The 27,270-nt window shown below is 40.8% G+C and overlaps 1 protein-coding gene across 2 annotated transcripts; it reads left to right on the top strand.

Annotated features, from left to right (window-relative positions):
* Positions 1–593: 593 nt before the first annotated feature.
* TMEM165 (transmembrane protein 165) lies at positions 594–26,151 on the top strand. 2 transcript variants are annotated; one of them, XM_027102920.1, is made up of 7 exons: positions 902–993; positions 2,842–2,961; positions 11,989–12,214; positions 20,224–20,399; positions 20,953–21,135; positions 24,890–24,995; positions 25,724–26,151. In XM_027102920.1, the coding sequence occupies exons 2-7, from the start codon at positions 2,851–2,853 to the stop codon at positions 25,798–25,800; spliced, it is 879 nt and encodes a 292-aa protein (XP_026958721.1). In that variant the 5' UTR covers positions 902–993; positions 2,842–2,850; the 3' UTR covers positions 25,801–26,151. The 2 variants fall into 2 exon arrangements, with proteins under 2 accessions (XP_026958720.1, XP_026958721.1); XM_027102919.1 differs by lacking the exon at positions 2,842–2,961 and having other exon boundaries at positions 594–993; positions 25,724–25,994.
* The last annotated feature ends 1,119 nt before the right edge of the window (positions 26,152–27,270 follow it).

Below are 27,270 nucleotides of genomic sequence, written 5' to 3'. Positions count from 1 at the left end.
AACAAACAACATCTAAAACAAGGCTTGAAATTTTTCTTGTTATTTCCTAAGTCTCATCTCAGAGGTTTGTTTTAAATAATCGCATCCTGACGCTCTAAGCACATTGTCCTCAGTAGATCGCCGGGTCGGAGGCGGCACCGAGAATCGGTGAAGGAGTGCGGAACCCGGCTAAGCTGTGGCAGCTCCCGCAATTGCCACGTAGCCAGGGCGTTCGAACTAATTTGACATCTAGGAAAGGCTAAGAGACAGGCTGGACTGGATATTAGGGCAAAAGACTCAGGAGGGAACAAGAAGTAAAGAGCCGTGCTGTTCTGGGACGGTGGACAGACAGATGGGAAACGGGTCCCAGGTGGAGCGCGAGAAGGATGCGAGGCGAGGAAGGTCACGCAGCGACCTGTACCTCGGGAGCGCCGGGTCCAATAGGAAGAGGGCGCGAGTCGCACCTCAACCTGCCCGAGGACGTCACGACGCCGAGGCGGACGCCGGGCCAATGGGAGGCCATCACAGTCAGGGGCGGAGCCCGGAGGAATTGGGCCGGGCTGCGCTGGGACAGTTCGCGGAGTCGTGTGGCCACCGTGGGCGAGGAGAGTGCGAGTGCCCGGCCACGGTCGCCGGCCTGACCTAAGCCTCACGTCCGCCCTGGCCACTTCCCGCATGCTGCAGGCTCCTCCCTGAAAGGTGGCGGCTAGGCGTGGGGGACGCGCCCGGGGACGGCTCGGGGTCGAGGCTTCCAGTCGCCCGCACTTCCTCTTGAGGCGCCCGTGCGCGGCTGTCTCGGCGGGCGGGATGGCGGCGGCGGCCCGGGGTAGCGGCCGCGCATCTGCGCCCCGGCTGCTTCTGCTCCTGCTGTTTCCGCTGCTGTGGGCCCCGGCCGGGGTCCGGGCCGTACCCGACGAAGACCTCAGCCACCGGAACAAGGAACCTCCGGCGCCTGCCCAGCAGCTGCAGCAGCAGCCCGCGGCCGTGCAGGGCCCCGAGCCGGCCCGGGCCGAGGTGAGCAGGACGGGCCGGGTACCAGGCTCGCCGCCGCCGGAGCGCCGCCCTTGACGCAGGCTGCCAGCGGGGGGAGGGGAGCGCGGCCCCGGCTCCCTGGGGTGGAAGACCGAGGAGTGCGCTTTTCCCGGGTCGGGCCTGGCCTCGCCCGGCTCCTTATGGGGGGAGGGGAGGGGAGAGCAGAGCTGGGAGTCCAACTGTAAACCTTTAGCTCGGGAGGATAAAGATGCTGCTGAGGAATGGGCGTCTTGTTGATCAGATGTATTCTAGAGAGATGGAAATACTCATCCCAAGTAGAAAGTTTTTAACGGAGGGCAGCTGGGAGGCTTTTCGTATTCTCTGAGAATAATAACATGGGCCATTTCATTGTTGAAACAGACTATCCCAAATTGTTTACCAAATTCAGCTTTGCACGACTTGTGATTTTTGCCAAATGTATATGGATAACGAAGCGTGACTCTCACTTTTTTAAAAACGTGCTCTGGCTTGCAGGAAGTAGCCTTAGGAATGCAGAGGAACAGTCAGTCTTTGACAGTAAGGAGTGCTGCAGCGGTGTGGGATGCCAAGACTAAATTTATAAGTGTACCAGAATCCTGCATTTTGGCCTTCACTAAGTAGATATTAATTAACATCTTAATTTATGTTAATAGAATCAGTCACTAGTGTTCAAAATCTCAGCAGCGTTTTTAAATTTAGTCCCAGTATGGGTCCTGGGCTTTCTCCTCGTTTCCAATTTGAATTCCTGAATCCAGGCCCTCTGTAGCGTCTTCAAGTAGGGGACCATTTGGCACTCAACCCTGCCGTTGCCACCCCAGGCTACCTTCAGCATGTTCCCAGGTAACTAATCTTCCTAAACATTGAATTCCATTTTCCTTCTCAGAAATCTTTAGTGAGTTTCCCGGCATAATGATTTCAGTCCAGCCTCTTCAGCAAGATGTTCAGGTATTTTGGTGATCCGGCTCCAGTCAACCTCTCTAGACTTTTTAGTCCTCACTCCCTTGCGCAATCATATGCTGTACTCAAATCCAAGACATGCCATGTGCTCTGTTGCTAGTCTCTCCAACAAAAGGCCTCTAAATAAAAGGGCTTTAGTGAGCTTGAAGCCTACTGATCAGAACCTTTCCCACCCTTCAAGAACCAGCAGATATCTCCTCTCCATGAAGACTTCCCTAAAATTTCCGGGCAAAAAGTTATTTCTCTCTCCTGTCTGTCACTCGTGGGCTCAGCTGACCCGGCTCACCGTTTCCACTTCTGAAATTGAACTGAAATGGTGATTCATGAAATTCATTCTTAGTGTTCATCATTTAGCTTTCTGCCACTTAACTCACTATCAGAAGTTTATTTTAAAGTGGTAAATATTTTGGGTTGTGTAACTTTCCAGGCCTTGCATTAAAGTTTTAGTCATATAGTGGTTTTTGAGATACAAATAATGGTAGGTATGCTTATCGATACCTTTTTAGACAGCTAGGAGAAATATAGCCGTGTAAAAAAAAAAGGCAGCAGTATCCAGTGACCATATTTAAGTGTCTTAAGGATGCTTGTCTTTAAAACTGGGGGTGTGAAGGGAAGGGACAGGCACAAGATAGTATGATTTTTGTCTTTACTATTTTGATATATTCTCTGTGGTTCTTCTTAGATAGAAATTTACTCTCTTTGTTTACTCTCTTTGTATTGTAGTAGAATCTAATTACTTTGTTTTAATTATATTTTCATGTAACTTTTTGTTATGGCTCAAGTGTCTTTTTCCCTCTATGGTATTATAGTATATTGGAAGAGATTTTCCTTTCACATATTTTCTAAGCTATGTAATGTAAGTATCATTTGCTTTTTTTTTTGTCCACTTGGCAGAAGTAAAATATGGCCAGAGTTCAGTTTAATAGCCACGTAAGCAAGGATTCAGCATCACTGCATATCCGAAAGTTTCAACTGTTTTGCTTTGCAACTGCATGGAGCAGATCTTTTAAAAGGGTAGGATGTTTAAATATATGCTTTCATGCCACTGTGTGAGTGTGGACTTATGAAAATGGAGAGGAAAAAATGTATTGGTAAGCTTTCAAATATAAGATGTATTATAAAAATGTAGTTGTATCTTTTTTTTTTTTTTGCGGTACGCGGGCCTCTCACTGTTGTGGCCTCTCCCGTTGCGGAGCACAGGCTCCGGACGCGCAGGCTCAGCGGCCATGGCTCACGGGCCCAGCCGCTCCGCGGCATGTGGGATCTTCCCAGACCGGGGCATGAACCCGTGTCCCCTGCATCGGCAGGCGGACTTTTAACCACTGCGCCACCAGGGAAGCCCTGTAGTTGTATCTTATAGGGTGCTTTAAAGCAAGATTACTGAGATCCTTTCGTTTATGCAGTTTACTTCTAGTGACATACTCAGTTTTTTTTCTTATCCTTCCTTGGGCAGAGTATGTAGTACAAGAAGCATTAAGTCCCTTTAGTTGGGGGAAATCAGCTAGATTTAACAGAGGTAATTTATAATTTGCTGCGTATTCTGGAAGGGCCAGTGAAGGACTGCTCTGGTTGTGAAGTGCTGTTGATAAAGCCGCAGAAGCCTGTCACTCAACCCCGTACACATTCTCCTTACTGTATTTCTGCTTTACTGTTTCTTGGCATTTCTTTTGTCTATTATCTTCTAACACCAAGGCCTTCCACACAATATTTTAAACTTTCTTCCATTTTCATTAAGTTGCAGTCCTGCTCCATCCAGTCCAAACTCCCAATTCTAGCCTCCTTACAGCTAAGACTGATGCCAAGGGTATGAAGACCCTTGTCTTACTCATGATTGCTGTGTCAGAATGAAACGATCATGATGTTACTGCATTTATTTGTTGGTGTTCTGCTGTCAAAGCAATTCATTAAAAAAAAAAATCAGTGAAATTAAATACACTTAATACATTTCAAATGTCAAAATTTATAAATACATTATGAAACAGTAACATTCATAAAAACAAAGCTGTTTAAAGATTCATTAAAATAAAAATGTATTTAGAAAAATGTAATTGTTAAATATATTATTCTAATATGAATTAACAGTAACATTCATAAAAATATTATTTAAACAACAACAAGCTAGGGCTTCCCTGGTGGCTCAGTGGTTAAGAATCCGCCTGTCAATGCAGGGGACACGGGTTCGAGCCCTGGTCTGGGAAGATCCCACATGCCGCGGAGCAGCTAAGCCCGGGCGCCACAACTACTGAGCCTGCGCTCTAGAGCCCATGAGCCACAACTGCTGAAGACACGCGCCTAGAGCCCGTGAGCCACATCTACTGAGCCCATGTGCCACAACTACTGAAGCCTTTGTGCCTAGAGTCCGTGCTCCACAATGAGAAGCCCGCACACTGCAAGGAAGGGTAGCCCCTGCTCACCGCAACTAGAGGAAGCCGGCGCACAGCAATGAAGACCCAACCCAGCCAAAAATAAATAAATAAAATAAATGTATGGGAAAAAAAGTCAAACATCCACAAATAAAAGGTGATAGTGAAAATTTATAATAAAATATAATTTTATTTCCTTTTTTGTGTGTGTGTGTGTGTGTGTACGCGGGCCTCTCACTGTTGTGGCCTCTCCCATTGCGGAGCACAGGCTCCAGTCGCGCAGGCTCAGCGGCCATGGCACACGGGCCCAGCCGCTCCGCGGCATGTGGGATCTTCCCGGACCGGGGCACGAACCTGTGTTCCCTGCATCGGCAGGTGGACTCTGAACCACTGCGCCACCAGGGAAGCCCTATTTCTTTATATTAATGCAGTCTTTTAAAACCAAGATTATCCATGGTGTCATTGTTTAAGTTACACGTGTATTTTTGTGCACATTTTTCCAATTTCTGAAAGGTTTTTCTGACTTCATATAATAAAGTAATGGCAAGGAGACAGTTCTGAGACAGTTCTAAGCGTTTTCCTGTGACTTCTTTATCTTCAAATAATCTTACCTCTTGGGTGGTAACTTTTGTTGAGGGACTTTGTTTTTGCAGGGACATCAGTCTTTTTCTTGGTAGCAGGCTCTAGCTTTTGTTCCAAAGAAAGCATCTTCATCTTCTCTAGTTCATCACGTGTGGATGATTCTGATGCAGGTATCTGTATCAATTTCATTACAGTCACGTATGTGTTCATTTGAGCCCTGGAACTAGAATAGGAATTATTTTTTCATTGTTAATTGTTATTTTCATCTCCTGAAGAAAATGAAAGAATAAAAGGGTACTCTCTAAGTGAGGGAGCTTTTTAACAATTTTTCAATTTGGAGCTAATTTTAACTTAAAGAGTTTTATTCAGTAAGTATTTTGGTTTTGTTTTCTAATTATAAGTTGTTGACCCTGCTATCAGGATGTAAATAATTTGGGTTTCAGGTCAAATTAAATGATCTGAGTTTCAGACCCAAATTAAAATACTGAAAGGGTGGTATTTGTACTAAGGAAAACACTGTGTTTCATTACTTTAACACTGTGTAACTGACTAGTGGAATGCCAAAATTGGAAATATAGTCACTGCTGCATGTAACTGTCCTTTACTAATCTAAATATTTGCTTCTATGCCAGTACTTTCTGCCTTTCTTCTGAATTGGACAAAACGATCACCCTTTCCATATTTCTTTCTGTCCATGTGCCCATTCTCCTCTGACCTCCAGTACTTTCCCTACAGTATCTTTATTCTCTCCTTTTCTTTGGTTCCTTTCTATCTGCTTACACATGCCCACAGGTTTCTCCTGTTTGGAGGGGAAAAAAAAAGGCCAATGACTTAACTCTACTTGGCTGCATTAGTTTCTGTTCTTCAGTTTTGTAAATGAAATTTTTAACTAGGGAATTAGCTGCTTTTTCACATTGCTTTAGTCTTCTGTTATCTGGCATCAGCCCATGTCTTTACATTGAAATTTCATTTTTGAAGGATACCTGTAACCTACTTAATTGCTAAATCCAGGGCTCTTTTTCAGTTCCTGTTTGACGCTATTATCTATCCACTTTTTTAAGACTCCTGATGTATCTTGGTTTGTATGAACTTGAGGAAATGGTTTAACTCTATTGGTTCTCAGCTTCTCCTTTTGTGTTAAGTTGGGATAACAGCTTTAAGGTTTTGAGTATCAAAACAATGTATATGGAAATCCCTGGCCTTTAGTTAGCAGCTCAGTGAAATGGTGATTGCCCCTAACTTGAACCATCTGTGGTGTTCTCCTGCCTGCGCCTCTAAATATCTAAGACAATTTTGTTTTCTCTTTTTTTCCCCCCTCCACACCTTCCTTAAATATAGACATTGTCTAAGGTTCATTTTTTCAACGTAATCTCTGCCTTTGCAAGACTAGCTGATAAATTCAGGATGCCAGCAACCAAATACATACCTTGAGGCGGTGCTGGCCTAAACTCAGGTTTTCATTTCTGATGACTTCTTGGAAAGCTTTATTTGAAATGCTTTTTATCTTCAAATTGAACATGTGTGAAACCAAACCCCTTATTTTTATTCCTCTTTCCCGTATACCTTATGGGAATATGAATAGCATCTTTGATTCTTTGCCTTTAAAAAATTCTGTTAATTTTTCTTTTTCATCATGTGCAGAATGTTTTCCTTTATTTTGTCTTCAACATTGGTCTTGTGCAGCAGACCTCCTACTTCTAATTAATTGGTCCAGTGGCCTGTATTCTCTATATTCTCTACTTTCTGTACCGATCTGTTAGTCACAGTGCCTTAATTACATTTGTGTCTTCTACTCAGAAACTTGAAAGGGCTTCTCGCTTGCCTCTAAGCTGGTCCATAAACATACAGGCTTTTCGGTCCGAGCCCAGTTTATCTTTCTTATCTTACCCCAGCCATTCATCTGGTGGTTTACTCCCTGTTATCAGAATAAAGCCTGTATTTTCTCAAATTGTCAGTCCAGGGCAGAAGGAGAATGCATGTACCTGATGCATTTTGAAGTTAGCCACTCCACGAGTGACTAGTATGAATCCTGCAGTGACTTTCTGGGAGCCTAATGTAATGAACCTCAGAACCGATTCCTCCGCATTGGTCAAAGGTTGCCCCACAGGGGTTAACTCCTGTATACTTCTGGGTAGTGTAGTGAGTAAGTATGTGCACCGCGCTTACTTTCTGGTTGGATCTGCCTAAAGCTAGTTACAGCCTGCAAGGAATTGGTCCTCCCTAGCTGGAGTAAGAGATTGGGTCAAGAGATTTTTGAAGTGGTGCACAATAGGTGTCTTTAATCATGTGCATGGTGAAAAATCCAAAAGGTACAGAAAAATGTAGAATGAGAAGTGTGTCACCTCCTCTTGTATTCTAGCTCAGGGGTCAGCAAACTGTAGTTTACCACTGACTGGGGTCAGCAAACTGTAGTTTACCACTGACTGCCTGTTTTTGTAAATAAAGTTTTGTTGGAATAGAGCCAGGCCATTCGTTTAAGTGTTACCTATGGCTGATCTCAGGGTGTAGCCTCAGAGTTGGGTAATTACCAAAGAAACTTTACGGTCCCTGAGGTTAAATATTTGGCTCTTCAAGTAAAAGTTTGCCAACACCTGTTCTAGTCATCCTGGTTCCTTCCCTGGCCACTGTTACTGTGTCCTGAGATTTCCGGTTCATTAGCAACTGTGTATATACTTCATATACCTCCCTAACTCACCACCCCATAACATACATACAGTAACTATGTACATAAGATGTACTTTTTTCAACTTAAAAATGTCTTAGTGATTTTTTTATTAGTGTATATAAAACGTTCTTATTTTTAGCCCCGTAATATTCCAGTATATGGAGCTACCATTTATTTAACCAGTTCCTTATGGATGGACATATAGTTATTTATGTCTCTTAATTATTACAAATGATAACATTACATTTATACACATTTCTAGGACAAAACGGTTAACTCCCTGAGTGTTCCTACCTCAAACTTTGTTCCAGTCATGTACTTGCTATGACTCATTGCCCACAGTATGCCTGCAGTTTGAGGGAAGTGGGATCCTTAAGGGGCTGGAGTTGTTGAGGTACAGCTTGCTCAAGAGGCTCTACATAAGTTGGGGCTTGAGGAATGTGGATGAATAGGGGCATAATGATAGGAAGGTAGGAAGGGAAGCAGGACTGCGTGACTGAAGGCTTGTGTTACCCCAAACTTGAAGTGTTCTTGAGCCACACTGCCCAGTACTACAGCCATGAGCCATGTGGCAGTTTTTAAGCACTTGAAAAGATGTGGCAGGTCCAAACTGAGATGTGCAAGAGATGTGTGCAGTGAGTAGATACACACCGGTGTTTGAAGATTTGGTAAGAACAAAAAAAGAGGGTTAAATACTGATATCTCATTAGTCATTTGAAAAATATTCCTAGAGTAGTGTTTTGGATATATTGGGTTAAATTAAATAATATTAAAAGTAATTTTATCTGTTTTTACTTTTTAATATCTGGCTACTAGAAATTTTATTTTATTTTACTGTTTCGGGCTGCACTGCGCAGCTTGCAGGATCCCAGTTCCCCAACCAGGATCGAACCCGTGCCCCTTGGAGTGGAAGCATGGAGTCCTAACTCCACTGGACCGCTAGGGAATTCCCTAGAAATTTTATTTTATTTTTAATTTTTTTTAAAATTAATTAATTTATTTTGGGCTGTGTTGGGTCTTCGTTGCTGCGCGCAGGCTTTCTCTAGTTGCGCTGAGCGGGGGCTACTCTTCGTTGTGAGGGCTTCTCATTGTGGTGGCTTCTCTTGTTCCAGAGCACGGGCTCTAGGCACGTGGGCTTCAATAGTTGTGGCTCGCGGGCTCAGTAGTTGTGGCTCGCGGGCTCTAGAGCACAGGCTCAGTAGTTGTGGTGCCAGGGCTTAGCTGTTCTGCAGCATGTGGGATCTTCCCGGACCAGGGATCGAACCCATGTCCCCTGCATTGGCATGCGGATTCTTAACCACTGTGCCACCAGGGAAGCCCCCCTTAGAAATTTTAAAAATTCATTATGTGGCTTGCATTATTTTCTGTTGGACAGTGCTGCTCTGGCTCATCCTTCATTAGGGAGATTCACCAAGGTTCACTTTGGGAATTGGTATGTGATTAGATGGGACATGTTGGACAGTTACCAGAATTAAGTATTTGCATTTTATGTTCTAGGCGTAAGAAGGTCATGATGAAATTAGTTTTAGGAAGATTCAACTGGTCACGTTGTGGTGTGCTATAATAACTGACTGTAACTGAGTGCTTACTGTATATTAGGCACCATCCTAGGGGCTTTATGTGTAGTAATTCATTTAATCCTCACAACAACCTTGTAAGGTATAGGTACCCCTCATCTTAGAGATGTAACTTGAGTCACAGGGAGGTAAACTTACTGGCGCAGGGTCATACAGTAACCAGTAATACCTTGGCTATGAACCCTGGAAGTCTGATTCCAGAGCCCACCTATTAAACCAGTACATTCTGTCACTCTGAAGGTGAATTAGAAAAAGGAGATGATCCTTGTACACAGTAATCACTTGGGCAATTGATCGACAACAAATGAATGAATGGTAATTGATCATTTTCTGCCCCTATTTATTAACACTTCAAGTTTTTTAAATCTTCTATCTTCATAATACCCTGGTACTTTTGTTTTAAATTCTTATCACACCATGGTTGGTGGCTGTTTAACACTGATTTTGGCTATCCAGGACGAGCTCAATATATAACAAAAACTGTAAGTTAATTTTTCTTGTGCTTTGTATATAGAAAGGTTTTAAGAATATGTAGTTTTGTTTTGCTTTGTGCTTGCAAGGCAAGTTTTATTCTCATCATTTCACAGAGGAACAGAGAGGCTAAGTAATGTGGCCACGGTTTTATAGCTGCGAATTATAAAACAATGAGAATTTGTGGTTTTGATCATTATTGTTTGTTTTTAAAAGTAAACATTTTCTGTTTGAGCTTGCAGCTAATTGGTTGTAAATAAATGTTTTAGGAATATTTATTCCTAAAAAATTTTCTTGGATTTCAGGTCCTAAATATTTTGCAATGAAACTTTTTCATTCAAAAGGTATTTCCAAGAGGAAAATGTTGCATTAGTGAAAGCTAAATGAAAATGCTTATATTTTTTATGATGCTTAATGCTCATAGGGTATTGGAAGAGACAAGAAGATCAGCATAGTTGGAATTAAAATGATAATGGAGAGAAAGCTAAAATCCCTTAAAATGGTACTTGCTTAATCAAGAGCTAGCTTCTGAGGCTGCCCTTTTGATTTAGCCCTCACACCAAGTATTTTCTAAATTGTTAAATTTCCCCAATTTTTAGCTCAGAGGTCTAGTCTGAGTAATGCTTAAAGTTTTCTGATCTTTACCGTGGAATTTGGGAGTCAAGTTTATGTCATGTGTTAAGGAATGACATGCACACTTAAAACTTTAGGATTTTATTCTTATCTCTGACTGGAGCCTTTGTGAATAAAAGTACTTTTTATACTCTGTCCAAAGTCACATACATTCTTGGGTTTCTTTTTCTTTTTTACCCCTCAGGTTTCTAGAGACTCATAGGCTTTAAAAATTAATTAAAGATAGGCAATTAAGATTGGAAGAGACCTTTAGAAGTGATTCCTTTAGTCCAGGGTCTTTCCCCCTAGGAACTAGTGATATTTTGGATTAGATAATGTTTTGTTGTGAGGAGCTGTCCTACGCATTATGTCCTGTCCGTAGCAGCAGTTCTCGCCTCCACCCACTAGATGCCATTAGTTTCCCTTCAGCTGTGACAAAAAAATGTCTCCGGACTTTGCCAAAAGTCCCCTGGGAGACAAAATCGCCCTGGTTGAGAACCTCTGATGAGCACACTTTCTGTAGGTGGTGCTTCTCTTCTCTGGAACTCTCAGGTTGAGGGGGGAATTTGCTACACTCTCTAGAAGTCCATTTCAGTCTCTGGGGGCTCCTGTGGAGTAGAAATCTTTTGTGTGTGTTAAGCTACAACCTGCCATGCCACCTATAACTTTTTAGTTCTATCTCTTGGGACCATATAGACTTTCATCAGACTTTCTCAGTTATTGGAACATAGGCACCCAGTCCTTCCTGGTCCCTTATGTGATTGTTTTAGAGACTGAGTTGGCAAACTTTCTTTTGTCTTGGGCCAGATTATAAATACTTTAGGTTTGGGCCACGTGTTTGCAGGCTACTTAAGGTCTCTGTTGCATAATTTTCTTTTCCTACTTCCCTCTATCCCTTTCCCTCCCTCCCTCCCTCTTTCTCTTTTTCTTTTTTCTTGCAAACCGTTAAAAAACGTAAAAATCATTCTCAGCTGGATTTACTCTTAGCTGTTGCTTGCCAGTCCCTGGCTTTAGAGTCTCTTTTGTCTGCAGTAATCTTCAGAGGGCAGTGCCTTCTTAAAATGTGGTGCCTCAGAGCCAGTACAGAACTTTGGGTGAGGGCTATGCAGCACAGAAGGTGGGCTTGTCACTAACTCTTTAAAGTGCTTAAAGTGCTTGCTGCCTTTTTGGAGCTTTGTCACATTTTCAACTCGGAATGACCTTAACACCAGCTGAGACTCTGGCTTATCTTTTTTATTAGGCCACATTTCAGCCTAGGATATTTTTAGTGTAGGACCAACCATATATCCAGCTATATTAGATCTCATCTTAGCTAGAGGCAACTCTTCTTCTAGCCTGTTGAGAGCTTTCCGGATCCTACTTTGTTCTCGTAAGTGTTCATGAAATTTCTCTCAGCTTCCTGTTAAATGTTTGATAAGCATACCTTGGGTCTTACACACAAGTTATGAATAAAAATTTGAATGAGACATAGCTAAGAACTAAATCTCAACTCACACTTAGAAAACAAGGTAATTTTGATGTGTGGATATAGCTGGTCTCTACTTTTTTTTTTTTAAATTGTTTTGTAGACTTGTACTTGGATTTCCATTGTAGCAGGCATCCATCAGAGGCTTCTGTCATTGCTAATGGCTTTCAAAGTGATTAGACAGTAAATAAGTCTAATGACCATGACAGAAAAACAATCTTAATTCACATACAAAATAAAATAATTTAAAATAATGACTTTTTTCAAAAAAGTAGCTGATAAATATGTATTTTTTTTTAATTTCAGAAAGGATTTACACCAGCTGCTCCAGTTCATACCAATAAAGAAGATCCAGCTACCCAAACTAATCTGGGATTTATCCATGCATTTGTGGCTGCCATATCAGTTATCATTGTATCTGAACTGGGTGATAAGACATTTTTTATAGCAGCCATCATGGCAATGCGCTATAATCGTTTGACAGTGTTGGCTGGTGCTATGCTTGCCTTGGGCCTAATGACGTGCTTATCAGGTGAGTGCTTTTTCCTCCTAATGAGTTTATTGAATTAAAGAGAAAGCATGGTGGTATTAAGTCACTGAATCATTCAACTAGTTATATTGGAATTTGGTTCATGTTTCAGAACTTAGTAAGCAGAAAATGTTTACAGTACATAAATTCCTAAAAACGATATTGCACTTCTGAAATTAAATTTTTTTTTTTTTTCCCACGGTACATGGGCCTCTCACTGCTGTGGCCTCTCCCGTCGCGGAGCACAGGCTCTGGACGCGCAGGCTCAGCGGCCATGGCTCATGGGCCCAGCTGCTCTGCAGCATGGGCGATCATCCTGGACCAGGGCACGAACCTGTGTCCCCTGCATCGGCAGGCGGACTCTCAACCACTGTGCCACCAGGGAAGCCCTGAAATTAAATTTTTAGCTATTCACAGTCAAGATACATGCTCCTCATTTATTCACTAGTTTTTTGATCCTTGCTTTTGCTATGGCTACCCTTGCTTTTTTTTCTTTTTCCTTTTTAAGTCCAGAGAAATTTATATCTGATATCTTAGAAACAGGAAGCAAGCAACCACAGAGAATTGTGTATTTTCTTTTGAAGGGCATTTGGTAATCAGTAGTGAGGGGTAATGTTCACAGTATTGTGTTCTGTTAAGCTATTCTTAACCTCTTACCCCAACAGTAGGGAATGAAACATTCTTAGATTCCCGGTTTATATTACTATTTGAGTTACTATTATATAGGCTTCAATTTTTCAAAGAATTAAGACCAGGAGAAAGTAAACTTAACACTACATAATTAAACATAGTTTAGTCTCTGATTCAAAAGCTACCTTGAGCCATGTAGTTGGATGGAAAATAGCGAGTTTTCCCCTTAGAGCCAGACTTGGATTGGAGTCTCATTCTGCTGTGTATTAACTTAATGGTAAGTTACTTAACCACTTTGAGTTTCAGTTCCCCATCTGTAAACTGGAGATAGTATCTAGCTGCCTCACAGGGTTGCAGTTTGTATTAAAATGAGATCTTATATTTCAGGTGCTCAGTCATTCACTCCTCTCTTTCAGCATGCCTTAGATTTCTCCTGAAACACAGTTCTTAAAGTACAGGACAGGTTCTATTTCTGGATGCTTGTTAAAGTTTGTCTTTTTAAACCTACTATAATGAGTATTTTATTGAATAAAAAAATTGACTACTTTTCACATTTGGATATTAGCATTATTCATATTTCACACACAGAAATTTTCTCTTCAAAAGCAAATTTTGATTCTAGGAAATAGTGGAGCAGGTTGTAAATGGTGAAGTCACTTGTTTGGAATGAGTTTGAATAATATCAGAGAATTTTAGTTTTGAAACTTCCAGCTTTGAGGATAAAGTAGAAGGCTGTCCTGTCTCCACCCATTCCCTCCTCAGAACCTGGCTCCATGCGTTCCCCCCAATTCTTCTATGGGTTTAGCTCCCTTCCCTCAGTGGTGAGTGGGGCTGGTCTCTTTCATCCTGACCCTTGGCCCACCTCCCTTTGGCTGCTGGTACTGACAGCTCCTCTCACCTGGACTATTTGAAGGAATGGGCTGTATCAGTGGTCTTCAAACCTCTTCCTTGTATATCTCTAAAATAATTTTGAAAAGCTATACCCCCTCTCACTTCTCATCGTTAAGTTCAAGGAGTTTCAAGATCTAATTTTTGGTATATTGTGTAGAATTGTTATAGTTGGTATTCTTTTTTTTTTAATGTTTGTCTTATAAGTGTTTTAACATTTGTTACACAATATTTAAATTTATATTGCATTTGCAAACTGATTAAAAAAGAAATTTCAGACATCATACATTTTAAACACAGTCTTTCGAGATAGGTTAAACACTGCTTCCCTGGTCAAGTCTGTTGACCCCATTTTTTTTCCCATCAGCCTGGTCACACTGTACCCATTCCCCCTAGATGGTTGAGTTCAGTTCCGGGGGAATTTCAGCAGTCTGTAAGCGTGGAGCCAGTGCTTTCCTTTGCAAAATTTCCGTTTGCCAGTGTTATTTCTTTCTTGTTAGCATTCCAGATTCGCTCCTAAACTGGCTTGCCTTTGGGTCCTGAGCCCTTTTTCTATGTTCTATTTAGGAGCGTGGAGCTGCTGGGGGGTGGGGGGCAGGAAAGGCACGAGACCTGACGTCTTGAGCCTGGGGCTGAATCTAGCCTCTACTGCTTGCTCATCATGCAGACAGGAGCAGGTCACACGGCTGCCATTTGCTGAGTACCATCTGTGTGCATGATGCTTCAGGCCCGCTTCGGGACAACCCTTTGTCCTGCTACAGATGGACAGACAGAAAGCAGAGACGTATTATGCACTCATGGCTCACAGGCAGTGGAGCTGGGATTCAAAGGCTGTGTCTGTCTCTGAATTCAGGGGTTTCTGATGGTTTTCTTCAGGGTAAGAGGTTCTGCAGGGGGAGGTGGATGAGGGCTGGAGGCTGCACAGCCAGGGTGGCTATGGGCCCCCAATCCTTCCTCTGAGAACAATTTACTGTCATCTGTTTGCTAATTAAAATTTTATTGGGAAAAGGTTTGAAGCTTAAAAGTCACTGGGAAATAACTATATTTTTACTCCATTATGACTTTCTAAGTTATTTAAGCTCCTGGAGAATCTTTGTCTGCTGTAAACTCAGGATACTGATAGTAACAATCCTTACAGAATTGTAAGAAAGATTAAATGAAGTAAAACAAGCAAACCATGTTGTATAGGATGGTTAGTTCTGTAAGTTAGTTCTCTTCCCCCTTATCATAAAGAGGCTTTGCATCTAGGTATGGTTCACCTGTGCCCAGGGCACAACTGAACCATTTATTTGGATGTTTTCACATGATTTACAAAAATGGCCAATTAATTCAACAAGTACTTGTTTAGAACCACCTGTGTGCCTAGAAAAGTGTTGGGTCTGTGGCCAGGCATGCGTGGTGGAAGGGGCATGGGCAGCCAGTAGTGCGGAGGCTGTGAGAGGCGTCTCCTCCTGCCCCGTCCCACCCTGAAGAGAACTTTGATGTCTGAACAGCCTCCATCAGGCATTCTGTCTTTGGCTGTTTTCAAAATTTCTCACTAAAATTCAAAGCCGTCAAGAGAGGCAACTTCTCAGTTTTTGTGAGTTTGTTCCTTAGGAGGAGTGACTATAGAGAAACCCAGGGCAGATTTGGAAGAAGGCCTGAGAGGAAGGAGAGCGATCAGCGGGGAGGTAGGAGCAGCTGTAAGTCAACATTGATTTCCTTCCCGACTCAGCCAGGGTGGGCCTGCACCAGCTGTCCCAGGGCTCGGGCCTACTTGGCCTGTTCTTGTAAAATACACCTAATGGAATCTAAATACCATTAGCAATTTGATACTTACCATCACTGCCACCATCATTCCTTTAAAAAAACATGAGTAAACTCTGCTTTAACATTTGGAAATTTACATTGTTCTTTTTCCTCCGTTAATTCTTACTTTCATTTACTTTCCTCATACAATTTTACTCTAACGATGATAAGTTTTTTGCTTGAAAATCTTTTATGGATCACACTGTCATTTATCTGCAGCAAAAATACGCATTTAAATTGAACTTTAGAAGATGGTGAAAATTTCCTTTGTTAAGTCTCTAAATGTTAACATTTATCAATTGAGTTATAGTTACTAGCATACAGTTTGATTACTAGCATACAGTTGATCAAAGCAAAATATATCACAAATTTAAGTAAACATTTTTTAAAAGTTGGAAATGCATCTCTTAATGAGATGATAGAACTGTTCTTTTAAAATTAGTTTATATGTCCATGGATGATAATTATTGCTAGAATGAAGCTAGGTTTAGAGTCAATTCTGGTCTTTCTAAAAAAAAAATAGATATAAGAGCTGAGAAATTTTATTCACATAAGTAGACAGGAAGGAATTTTGTTATAGCCACGTCACTCAGTTCATTGAACTCCTGGGTTTTATATATATGCTTAAAATCACATACTGGTCTATCATCAGGAGATTTTAAATGATTTACCAACTGACAACTTAATAAGGTCTTCTGTCAATTTTGTTAGAAGCAGAGAGTTGGAAACCATCGAGTATACCAAAAAGTGTTTTTCTGAAATTCATCAAATGACTGTTCTTATACATGTTTAGTCTTTTACTTAGAAGTATTGGGTTGGCCAAAAAGTTCATTCGGATTTTTCTGTAACATCTTGTGGAAAAGCCCAAACTTTCTGGCCAACCCAATTCCCTGTTTAATTGGATATATTTAGAAATGGTTGAGAACATTGAAATATTTTTAATTTCAGTGTACTTTCACCAATAAATGATTTCATCTTAAAAATTGTATCAGATCACATGTTTAAAATCTATTTTTCTGGAGCCTTGGAGCCAGATTTAGCTCATTCAATTTATGGAAAATGTCTGCCACATTGCCTAATTGCCATGGCAGTTGCTCCACAGTGAACCATCTAAGTCAGGCTTATTTTCTGTCAGAAGACATTTACTTGGTTTTCGAATTTAATAAACATGATATATGTCCCCATGGCAACTAGCTGTTTAGAATTCTAATTCTAAAATGGTTGGCTGGCCAGATTGGGCCTGGAACCCAGCTCGGTGTGAGCTGCCTGGGGAAATAAGCCACTGGGATTTAGTATCTTTTCTGATGCTCTCTTTGCTCTATCAAGACTCTGCCTTAGGGAAAAGCATCTCCCTGGTTGGAGGATGAAGGAAGCACAATTTCTAAGTAAAAAGTATTCATACTGAGGTCCGAATACCCTATTTCTCATCCATGACCATTATTTCCGATGCCTAAAATGCCATTATTTCTAATGCTGTGGCCTTATAGGAAACTTGTATAAGACAGGGAAGACCCAAAGCCCCGTCTCTGGTTTATGATGCCTTGACTGGGGATACCAGTATTTCAGACCCTCTCTTTGGTGCCCTAGGATATCTTTCCATACTGTGGGAAACGCACCATAGGTGCTGGGTGAAAGGCATCTTTGTAGAGTGAGCAGAGGGCAGCTGTGAAGAAGGGACGTGAGAAAGGAGAACCTGCACAACTCCTCAGCTACAAGCATGTTTTCAGGCAGATGAGTTTTAGGGAAAAGTACCCATGGAAGTTGAACTTCTGCAAATAGATTCTTTCACAAACTGTTCATCCGTGTCCCCCGGAAAGTCTGTGTTTTAAAGGCTTCAGTAATCAGCTTTCATGATTACAGAGTTCAATTTTCATTTTAAGGAGCCCCTCAGGCCACATTCATGGGCATTCTCATCCTTTTATTCTCTTGGCTTCTAAGATGCCCCCTGCTTTGAGTTATAGTCTTATCCCTCTGAGAAAAAAAAACAAACTGTACCATAAATATTGATATTCCCCAGTTTTATCCTTGGGCCATTTTTTCCCCTCACACTAATGTTCTTGTGCCAAGTGTTTTCAGTTTAATTACTTGTAAATCAGTGATTTCTGACTTGATGCAAATCACTTGCTTAAAGAGAAATAACCTCTCCTTGTTCACAGAACCAAAGTACTCGAGTGTCTGAGGAAAGACTTCCAAGAAATGAGGAAATTGAGGGACAGCAACCAGGGGAAGAAGAACAAGGTTATAGTGCCAGATCGTTTTTTTCTCTCTATGGAGATGTCAAGGCAGAAAACATGGGATTGTGTCAGTAAATAGTTCTTTTAGATTATCTGAAGGTAAAAGGAAAGCCAAATTTAGGAGATTTTAAAAGGTTTGCTACGTCGCTTTTTAAAATTTTAAAAACCTTTTATGGAAAATATTTTAAATTTACAAAGTTGCAAAAATAAAATAGTATAAGAACACCTATATACCTTTTATCCAGATTCACCTGTTGTTAACATTTTACCACATTTGCTTTAGCATTTGTGTCCTATCCCTTTATATCTGAATAAAATTATGTGTATACACACATAATTTATATATCTCTAGGTATATAATATATGTACATATACACACAGTTTATATATCTATAGAGAAATAAAGTACATAGACACATATCTTTATAGACATTGATACATTACTCTATCATCCATATTTTAATTTTGTCAGTTGATCTAAAATATTCTCTCTAGCACTTTTTTCCTTCTTATAGAGAATCTAGTCTAGGTCAGGTGGTACATTAAGTTCTTTTCAGTCTTTTAATCTGAAATATTTCTGTAGTTTTTTCTTATGTATTCTGTAATATTTTTCTAAGATACATCCCCCTCCCCTTTAACGGGCTGTTCCTCATTTTGTGTTTGTGTGATGTTTCCTCATGACTAGATTGAGGTTATGCATTCTTGACTAGAACACTGTATAGGTGATGCATGTCCCTCTTAAAAGAGTATCACATCTGGTAGCACATGATGCCCATCTGTCCCTCACTGACGATGTTAATTTTGATCACCCTGTAAGGATTTCTCTTTGTATACTGTTTTTCTTCTTCCCTTGCAATTAATATGTAATCTTTAGGGAGACACTTTAAGACAGTACAAATACCCTGTTCCCCATAGTTTAGCGTCAGTTGATGACTCTTACATGATCTGAACTTCACCTCGACGCTTGCAAAACGATGGCTAATTCCAGTACCCCATCCACGTTTACCAGTGGGCCCTGGCATGCTACTCTAAGATAAAGAGCTCACCCCACCTCCCATTGGTTTGTATGTTTATTATCAATATAAATTCATGAACTCCTTTTTTTCAGTGGTTTATAATTACTTACTTAACTATATTGTTCCTTAAATGGTCCCAGATGTGACGGCTAGGAGCCCCTCCAGCCTGACTCCTGTGTCCTTGTGACATGCTATTATGTGTTTTTGTTCTTCCTTACTTTCTAGTATAACAGGATAGTGCAGGCTCATCTTGTACCTGCTCTGCCCAGTCCTAGAATTAGCCATTTCTCTGAGGAGCCTTTTAGTGGGGAATGTATTAGAAATCAAGATCTGGGTGCAAAGTTGGCTCATTGTCATTGAGATGTCTTGGCTTCTTGGCCTTTTCAGTGGATGGAACTAGAAAATATATGTCTGTATTATGTGTGTGTGTGCGGGTACACATACACACGTACCTATGTAACTTGGATACAGATATGCACATAAGCATAGGTTTACATTTCTAAACATGATTTTAAAGTCTTTTTCATTTTGTAATATAATGAAGCAAGGAATGCTTTATCTATGCAGTTATATTTTTGATGTTCAGGGAGTTTTGTAAGTGTTGTGCCCATTTTATAAAAAGAGCTGGTGAAGTAAAGAGTAATTGGATTTGTTATATATATGCAAATACCCTCTGGCCCTTCCATAGTTTTTAATTACTAACTTCATATTACCAATGTGAATGTGTTTCACAGTTAGGATTTAGGTTCTTGATATATCGATAGTTCCAAGTATAGTTTTTTTGTATAATTTATACAATTGTCCCTCTGTACTTGATGATAGGAAAGCATAGTACTGAATAAGTTTGTTATGTTACATATATGTGAGTTTGTATGGATATATATGTATGTGTATATGTATAGATACGGAATTATTAGTTTTCTTTCATAAGATATACTTATTTTTAAATAGTTGCAGAGTTTGAATAATGCCACATGAGTATCTTGTCGTGATTCTTCACTACAGAAGTTTGTAATTTAAAGATTTGTGATGAAGAAATATCACATAGGGCAGTGGCATAGCTTCCAGGTTATTAGATCATGGGATCCGTAGAGGGCATCAGAGTTAACCTCCTAACTAAAGTTCTGTGCCCTGCACGACCTGTGGCGAGCCAGCCCCTGGCGGGTGTCTGAAGAGGAGATGATCATCTCATAAGAGATACGTGTGCAAGCCCTGCCACCTCAACCTGCACCACTGATTGCTTGCTAAGCTGTGATGAGTCATTGGCTAGAGCTAAGGGTTCGATATTGGTGGAGGAAAAGAAGTGGAGTTTAGGGTTATTATGTAATAGCTGAGCTTCTAATGTGAACCATTTTCCCTTTAAAACAGTGGTAAATGATGACTTCTGAAGTTAACTGTTTCTTTGGTTGGTGTATAATGTGCGAATTAACCAATACACTGTTGCACTTCCTTGCAGTTCTGTTTGGCTATGCCACCACAGTCATCCCCAGGGTGTATACATACTATGTTTCAACTGCGTTATTTGCCATTTTTGGCATTAGAATGCTTCGGGAAGGCTTAAAGATGAGTCCAGATGAAGGTCAAGAGGAACTAGAAGAAGTGCAAGCAGAATTGAAGAAAAAAGATGAAGAAGTAAGTCAGAGCACTGTTAAACATCTGGACCAAAAAGGCACTCAACTATTAAGAGTAAACACTATCCAGAGGTTTTCCAATAGTCATCCATATCTGTGATGTGTGTGGGCTACACAGAAATAGCTTATTTTGTTTAGTTTCCGTTCTTACATCTGGCTGTGATAGGACCGGGTTAGTGTGATTGTGGTAGAGAAAGGACTCGGGGATGAATACTGAACACCTGTAATCAAGTTCCTTAATTAGACTGACTATAAGCTCCTGAAAAACAGGAACTGCAGTTTATAATTTTACCTGTTTCCTTCCACAGCATCTAGGATAATGAGTGATCAGTTAATATTGTTTATTTCATTGGGAAGAAATGGAAAAATTGAGAATATAGCATTTGTTGCTATGTGAGACCAGTGGTTCAAAAGAGAAGTTTGGGGTCACATAACTTTAGTTTCTCAGAGCATATTCCCATGGAATTTAAACACTGTTTAAAAGAAAGATTAAGTAATTTTGTGCTCTATTGACTTGGTTCCTAGAATTAATGTCTTTTTTTTTTGAAATTTAGTTTCAACGAACCAAACTCTTAAATGGACCAGGAGATGTTGAAACGGGTACAAGCACAACAATACCTCAGAAAAAGTGGCTGCATTTTATTTCACCCATCTTTGTTCAAGCTCTTACATTAACATTCTTAGCAGAATGGGGTGATCGCTCTCAACTAACTACAATTGTTTTGGCAGCTAGAGAGGTGAGTGGTACTTGGAGACTGCTTCTGTATTAAAACTAAGCATAACTAATGTTACTTTGCTCCAGAGGTCACGGGACAGAGTCAGGGTGGGTCAAGGGATGACTTCATATGCTAGACTGTTTTAGATCTAATTACGCCACCGCTCTTTAAAACTGACCTTCTCCCAGTTTCTACAGCCGGTCAGATTTCTCTCTTTTGACTCCTCTTCCCTTCAATTTTGCCAAAATGATGGTGTGGCAGTTGTTTTGGCTTAGTTTTTTCTTTTCTCAGAAACTTCCTTTGTATACTTTATGTTGAGAACATAAATGGTATATTATTATTGAAGGCCAATTTGGCAATAAATACCTAATGCCTTGAAAGTAGGTATCTTTGGCTTCTTCTGTTCCTTGTGCTAAAAAACTAATTTGAGTGTTGCAGAGGTTACTTAGAAAAGTTGTTAAGTCTTAGCCCCAGGTTACTCAGTCCTAGGATGTTAAGCCAGAAGACACTTCAGATTATCTCGTTCTAGCCTTTGCTCTACAGATAAGATCCTGAGGCCCAGAGAGGCTGGGTGACTTGTCCGGGGACAGAAGCTAGTTGGTAGCAGGGACGAGGACTAGAGCCGAGGCTGTCTGCCTTCTAGGCTTTTCTGCTGTATCTTCTTCATAGTTGTCAGATGCCACTCTGTAAAAGATAACTGTTTGTTGAGAAAATGTTTAACCCTCATTTCTTTTGAGGGGAGTAAAGTTTTACATGAGGTGTCTGTTATTGTTCACACTGATTGAGGTCTCCTGAAGAGACGGTTGTGGGATGGAAGGCTGCTGCTGCTTTTCAGCTCTTCTTGATCTTAACTAATGCTGTTTCTTATATTTTTATATCTATGAGATTACATTGTTTTTAATCAGATGGTAAGATGTTTAGATAGCAAGCTTGATTTGAATTTATTTTTAACACCTAGGAAATATCTACCATAAAAAGAACAAGTTCCTCAACATAGGCTGCAGTTCAAAATATAAAACAAGAGTTGAAAGCCAGGGCTAAGATAGTTGAGGATGGGCTGTTTTGTCAGAGAAGCCTCAAAAATGCGGAAAAAAAGGAACTCGATTTTTCATTTGAGTCCCGTATTTAAACATAAGCTTTCTTTTAAAATGTCATTTTAATGGCTTTGACCTATAATTTTCTTGGTCTCCAGCCTTTTTTATTGGCACTCAGATTGTCAGAATTGGGACTTGAAAGCAAGTGATCATTCTGTGGCGGTTGGTTCTGCCATGTGAGCTGTCGTGACGGCAGAATCATTGCATTTTTCTTAATACTGTCGTCTAAGCGGCACGAGCGACTTGGGACAGGCTCGAGACTCCCTGAGCCCCCAGGGTCTGCTCCCTGCCAGCAGTGCGGCACCTGCGGCCTGGGGTTGAGTCTCTGGCCATGCGAGCACATCACTGCAGCGTCTACATCCAGGGTGGCTCTGAGCTGAAACAAAGTGATGCACATAGGGTCCCCACTGTGGGGAGCACTCAGTGTCAGCCACCTTCCACACTGCAGCACCACGGGCGCATGGAATGGGCTCTTCATGAGCACAGATGCAGTTGTCTTTGTTACTTTAATCTTCCTAATTTTTTTTGGTAACTTTTTTGTATAACCCATGCAGTAGTCTAGTCCAGTCCATTTTAGTCTGAACTTCATTTCTGCTCCCAGTAGAACTCAGTGTTCTCAGTTTGGATGTCACAGAATCCTAGTATCCTTTGAGATGTTAATGGGTACTAAGCAAAAAAAAAAAAAAAAAATTGAGGAAAAAGTTTGCAGGGTCAAATAGATTTGGCAAATAATATATCCTGGTTTTTTTGTTTTGAAGATGGAGTATACAAAATACCAAAGACTCTGAAAAATGCTGTATTAAAGGAACCATTTAATTTTATTTAAATCCAGTGATTTTTCAAGTGTCACTTTCAGATAGAATGAAACCATCTTCTGGGATATTAGTTTTAGAGGTTATAACAGAATTTAGGAAATGTGGTCCCACTCTTCCATTCCTCACAGACAGTTTCCAGCTCTCTCCATTTCCCCAGTCCACACACACACTGCCCACCCCAGCAAACAGGCCTCCTGCCACTTCACAGAAGAAAGCAGAGGTCATTGTTTCTTCACTGCCACCCATCACAGTGGGTCCTTTCCCACCTGTATTCTGGATTCCAGCCCCCAGTGCTCCCACTTACAGCTTAAATCTTGGCCTTTCTTCCAGCCCAATTTTGCGAGCATATGCACAAGTTTTTCTCATCTAAAAAAGTTTTACCCCTTCCTCAATTCTGCTTCTCTTCCAAATATAAGCCTCTTCCTCCCCCACTTCCCTCAGTTTCAGAGGGCTTGGCTGTGATGGGAACAGGAATTGGCTCTACTCCCTTGCCTACTAAACCCACTGGGCTCTAGTTTCTGACTCACCGGTTGATTTGGTGCTTTAAGTTCACTGCAGCCACCAGTGGGGCTTGCCGTGGTCATCTTGGGAGGCTAATTGCTTGGCCACCTGTTCAGTCTCCCTTGGGCTTCTCTTCCCCTGTCAGCTCTTCAGTATTGCTTTCCTCATGATCATATCGTCAGCGCTTTCCTACATTCTCTCCTGGGGTTATGATGTTCAGTCCCATCACTTCTTCTCCATTGAACTCAACTGATTCTTGAACTTCTCTACTTTTAACTCCTTTGTTGGCAGCCACAAACCCTTTCTCCCTTGCTTCCTCTACCTTTTAAATCACATTGGTATTGCCATAATTCATCTAGAGAATTATGGGTGAGGAACTCAAGTGTCAGGCCTGATTTTTTTCATTTCCTATCATTCACTTACCACTAAGGTATATCAGTAGTGCCTCAGTTTCTCTCGAATCCGTCTGCTTTTCTCTGCCTAGTCTCCCATGCCAATCCAGGCCAGCACTGTCTCTTCCCAGGGCTATTGCTGTAGCCTCTCGATTGATCACTTTGCCTTCAGTCTTCTTCCCCTCCAGTGCACTCTCTAGACTCGACTTTTAAAGCATAACCTGTCTGTCACTCCCCAGATAAAAACCAGTGTCTTAAAAAGTCTAAACTCTAAGCTTGTACAGGTCCTTCATGACCCAGCCCCCTCCTTGATGGGACTCCTCCTCTCGTGACTCACTGGTTCTCTCTAGAAACACTCAAGTGCTCCGCAGCTGCCTCTTGCTGCTGGCCTGCTGCCAGGTCAGGTGCTTCCACTTGTGCTTCAGGGCTGTCTTTTCTGGAAAACTTTCACTGGTCTTCCCAATCTGAGTGCCTCCAGTTTGCTTTGGTGGCAGGTGTTTACTGAATGAATACTGTGTCCTGACACTGAGGTAAAGCACTGGGACACAGTGGAGACGGAGAGGCAGGGTCTCTGTTCTTAGGAAGTACAGTGAGGCTACGCTCTTATGTAGTTTCTAGACAGTATCAAATACTGCCTGAGGGAAGAGGTGTCTAGGGTATGTCTCCTTGGCACTTGTCACTTAAGAGCTAAATAGTGCCTGTGAAGTAAGTTCAACAACTGCTGAAAGGTTGAATTAGGTTACTTTGATTTACATTGATTTGAGTTTATTCTTCTTTTATCTCTAGTCATAGGTATAAATGGAACATATTCTTTCAAGCAGCCATGACACTTTTCATAAATTAAACAGCTAATTCATAGAATTGTTTTATGCTTTTTTTGTTGTTGTTACTGACCTCTGTTTTCATTGCTTGATAGTTATCTTTCTCAGGTAGCAGTTTCAACCTTGGTTTTAAATTAATGGTATGTTTCCAGGACCCCTATGGCGTAGCAGTGGGTGGAACAGTGGGACACTGCCTCTGCACTGGACTGGCAGTAATTGGAGGAAGAATGATAGCACAAAAAATCTCTGTCAGAACTGGTAAGTCTTTTTTTCTTTTTTTAATTAGAAAGAAAATTCCATTTATTTTAACTTTTAGAATCACTGAGGTTAGAAAAGAGAACGTGTTTCTTCTGAAGCAGACTTGGTCTTTGCTACGATAATCTCTTAGAGGTCCAACGTACTGGCTCTGCTGTGGCAAACATGGACTGTTTTTCACTTGGAGGTGTTAGTAAAATACAGAACCATCTCAAAGCATTACTGGATTCATAGTAGCTTTCTGTCAACATATTTAAGTCAGTGAAACAACCCTGTGGAAATACGAGAACTTTTTAGCTTTGAAAATGTGTCTTCGGGATTGGCAATCATAGATGGAGACCATATTTACTGATTCAGCTGAAAATTTCCTACGTAGCTGATAGATCTTAAAGATGGAATAAAAATAGTCTCTTTGGTGGTCAGAAGTTGTTGAAAATTCTCTTATATAATTGGCTTTTAAGATGAGTTATAGTTCTATTGTTGCTTGTCAGCACTGTTGCAATTTAATAATTCTGTTAGTAAAAGAGTGCTGGAAAATAAACTGATTCTTAACTGTTCACAGTCGGGCATGTTAAGTATTTTGCTGTGGAAATGAGGTTGAAGTGTTTCTAATTTGTTCAGGTATTCCTAATTTGTTTTTAATGTTAGTTTACTAGATTAGAAGAATAATAGGCAACATCAGGGCTTATTTAGAGGAATTTTGCCTTAAATTTTTTTCTGTTCTCTTACAGTGACAATCATAGGAGGCATCGTATTTTTGGCATTTGCGTTTTCTGCACTATTTATAAGTCCTGATTCTGGTTTTTAACATGATACTGTTCATTTATATTTAGTCTAAGATAGGTGAACTATGTACATAGTGTATATTATAACTAAAAGTGATGGAGAATACTGTATTTTGTAGCATTGATTTGTGAGTTTGACCCATTTAATGAAAGTATTATGTCCAAGAGAAATAATCACTGATTCTATTTGCGAAATGGATTTTTAAAAAAAAAAAAACTGATATCTAAGTGTGGATTTTTTCTTTTCTCCAGCTTAATTATGTGAATATGGTCTCCTTTTCTTGGCCGGGGCGAGGTGAGGGTAGTATATAGAGAACCATTGTTCGGCAGGGGGCCTGCCACTTGACTCTCTTTCAGCACTGACCCCTTTGCAAGGACTATGAGTTTTGTCCTGAATAACTGAGGTGTTTTACGACGTTTGTTTACCTTAAAATTTTTCCTGGGGGAAAGAATGAATTAATTTCTATCATCTAGCTATCTTTTAAAACATTTTCCTGAGCCAGTAAGCAGTGGTTTATCAGAATAATCAGAAGTCTTTTCAAAATTAGGTTTTTGGGGCTTCCCTGGTGGCACAGTGATTGAGAGTCCGCCTGCCGATGCAGGGGACACGGGTTCGTGCCCCGGTCCGGGAGGATCCCACATGCCGCGGAGCGGCTGGGCCCGTGAGCCATGGCCGCTGAGCCTGCGCTCCGCAACGGGAGAGGCCACAACAGTGAGAGGCCTGTGTATCGCAAAAAAAAAAAAAAAATTAGGGTTTTTGTTTGTATGTTTTTTTTAAGAGCAAGGGAAATGTATTACTGTTAATAACATGACAAGAATTGTCTGCCAGGTCCATTCTTTTTTTCAATTGGGTAGGAAACCCAATATAATAACAGTCAGTCAATATTTGACCATGTGGAATTACCAAATTAAAAGAGAATACCGTGAGTGTATTCATATTTTTTCTATATTGAATAAACAATGTAACAGAGATACAACATAAATAAAAAAGTGTTATGACCAGTGCTTGTTTTTCCTTGTGTGTTATGCAAGTTCATAACTCTAATTTATCAAATCATGAACATTTATAGACCAGTTTCTAAAGCTGATATAAAAAACAGCAGCAAAGCATTGTTCTAAAGCACTGTCTTAACCTTCACACAGTTCTGTGAGGGAGTAGCTACTAATAAAAAGTTGAAAAAAAGGGTTAACTCATCCAGGGTTACATGGTAGAGCAGGGAGTCAAGCCAGTTTACTTCTAGAGACCATAATCACCGATTGTGGTGAAGGGCACCTCATGTTATCATAGCAACTTCAGTAATCACTGTCATTTAAGTAAGTCTCTTCTAACTTGAGTACTAACTGTTCCGTCCAAGCAGCATAACTGTTTTCTCCCAGCCTCATAGGCTCTGTTACCATATGCAATAACACTGCCATCAGAAGCCTCTAGAGACCTGAAGGGACAGTTGTTCTATAGAAACTCCCACATGTTCCTTGTGTGAAGTAATAGCAGA

Source organism: Aethalodelphis obliquidens, unplaced genomic scaffold (assembly GCF_003676395.1).
Source record: "Aethalodelphis obliquidens isolate GAN/ISIS:26980383/991018 unplaced genomic scaffold, ASM367639v1 scaffold6, whole genome shotgun sequence".
NCBI lineage: Eukaryota > Metazoa > Chordata > Mammalia > Artiodactyla > Delphinidae > Aethalodelphis > Aethalodelphis obliquidens.
Note: the sequence above shows the minus strand (reverse complement) of the source record. Positions and strands in the feature narration are given on the sequence as shown.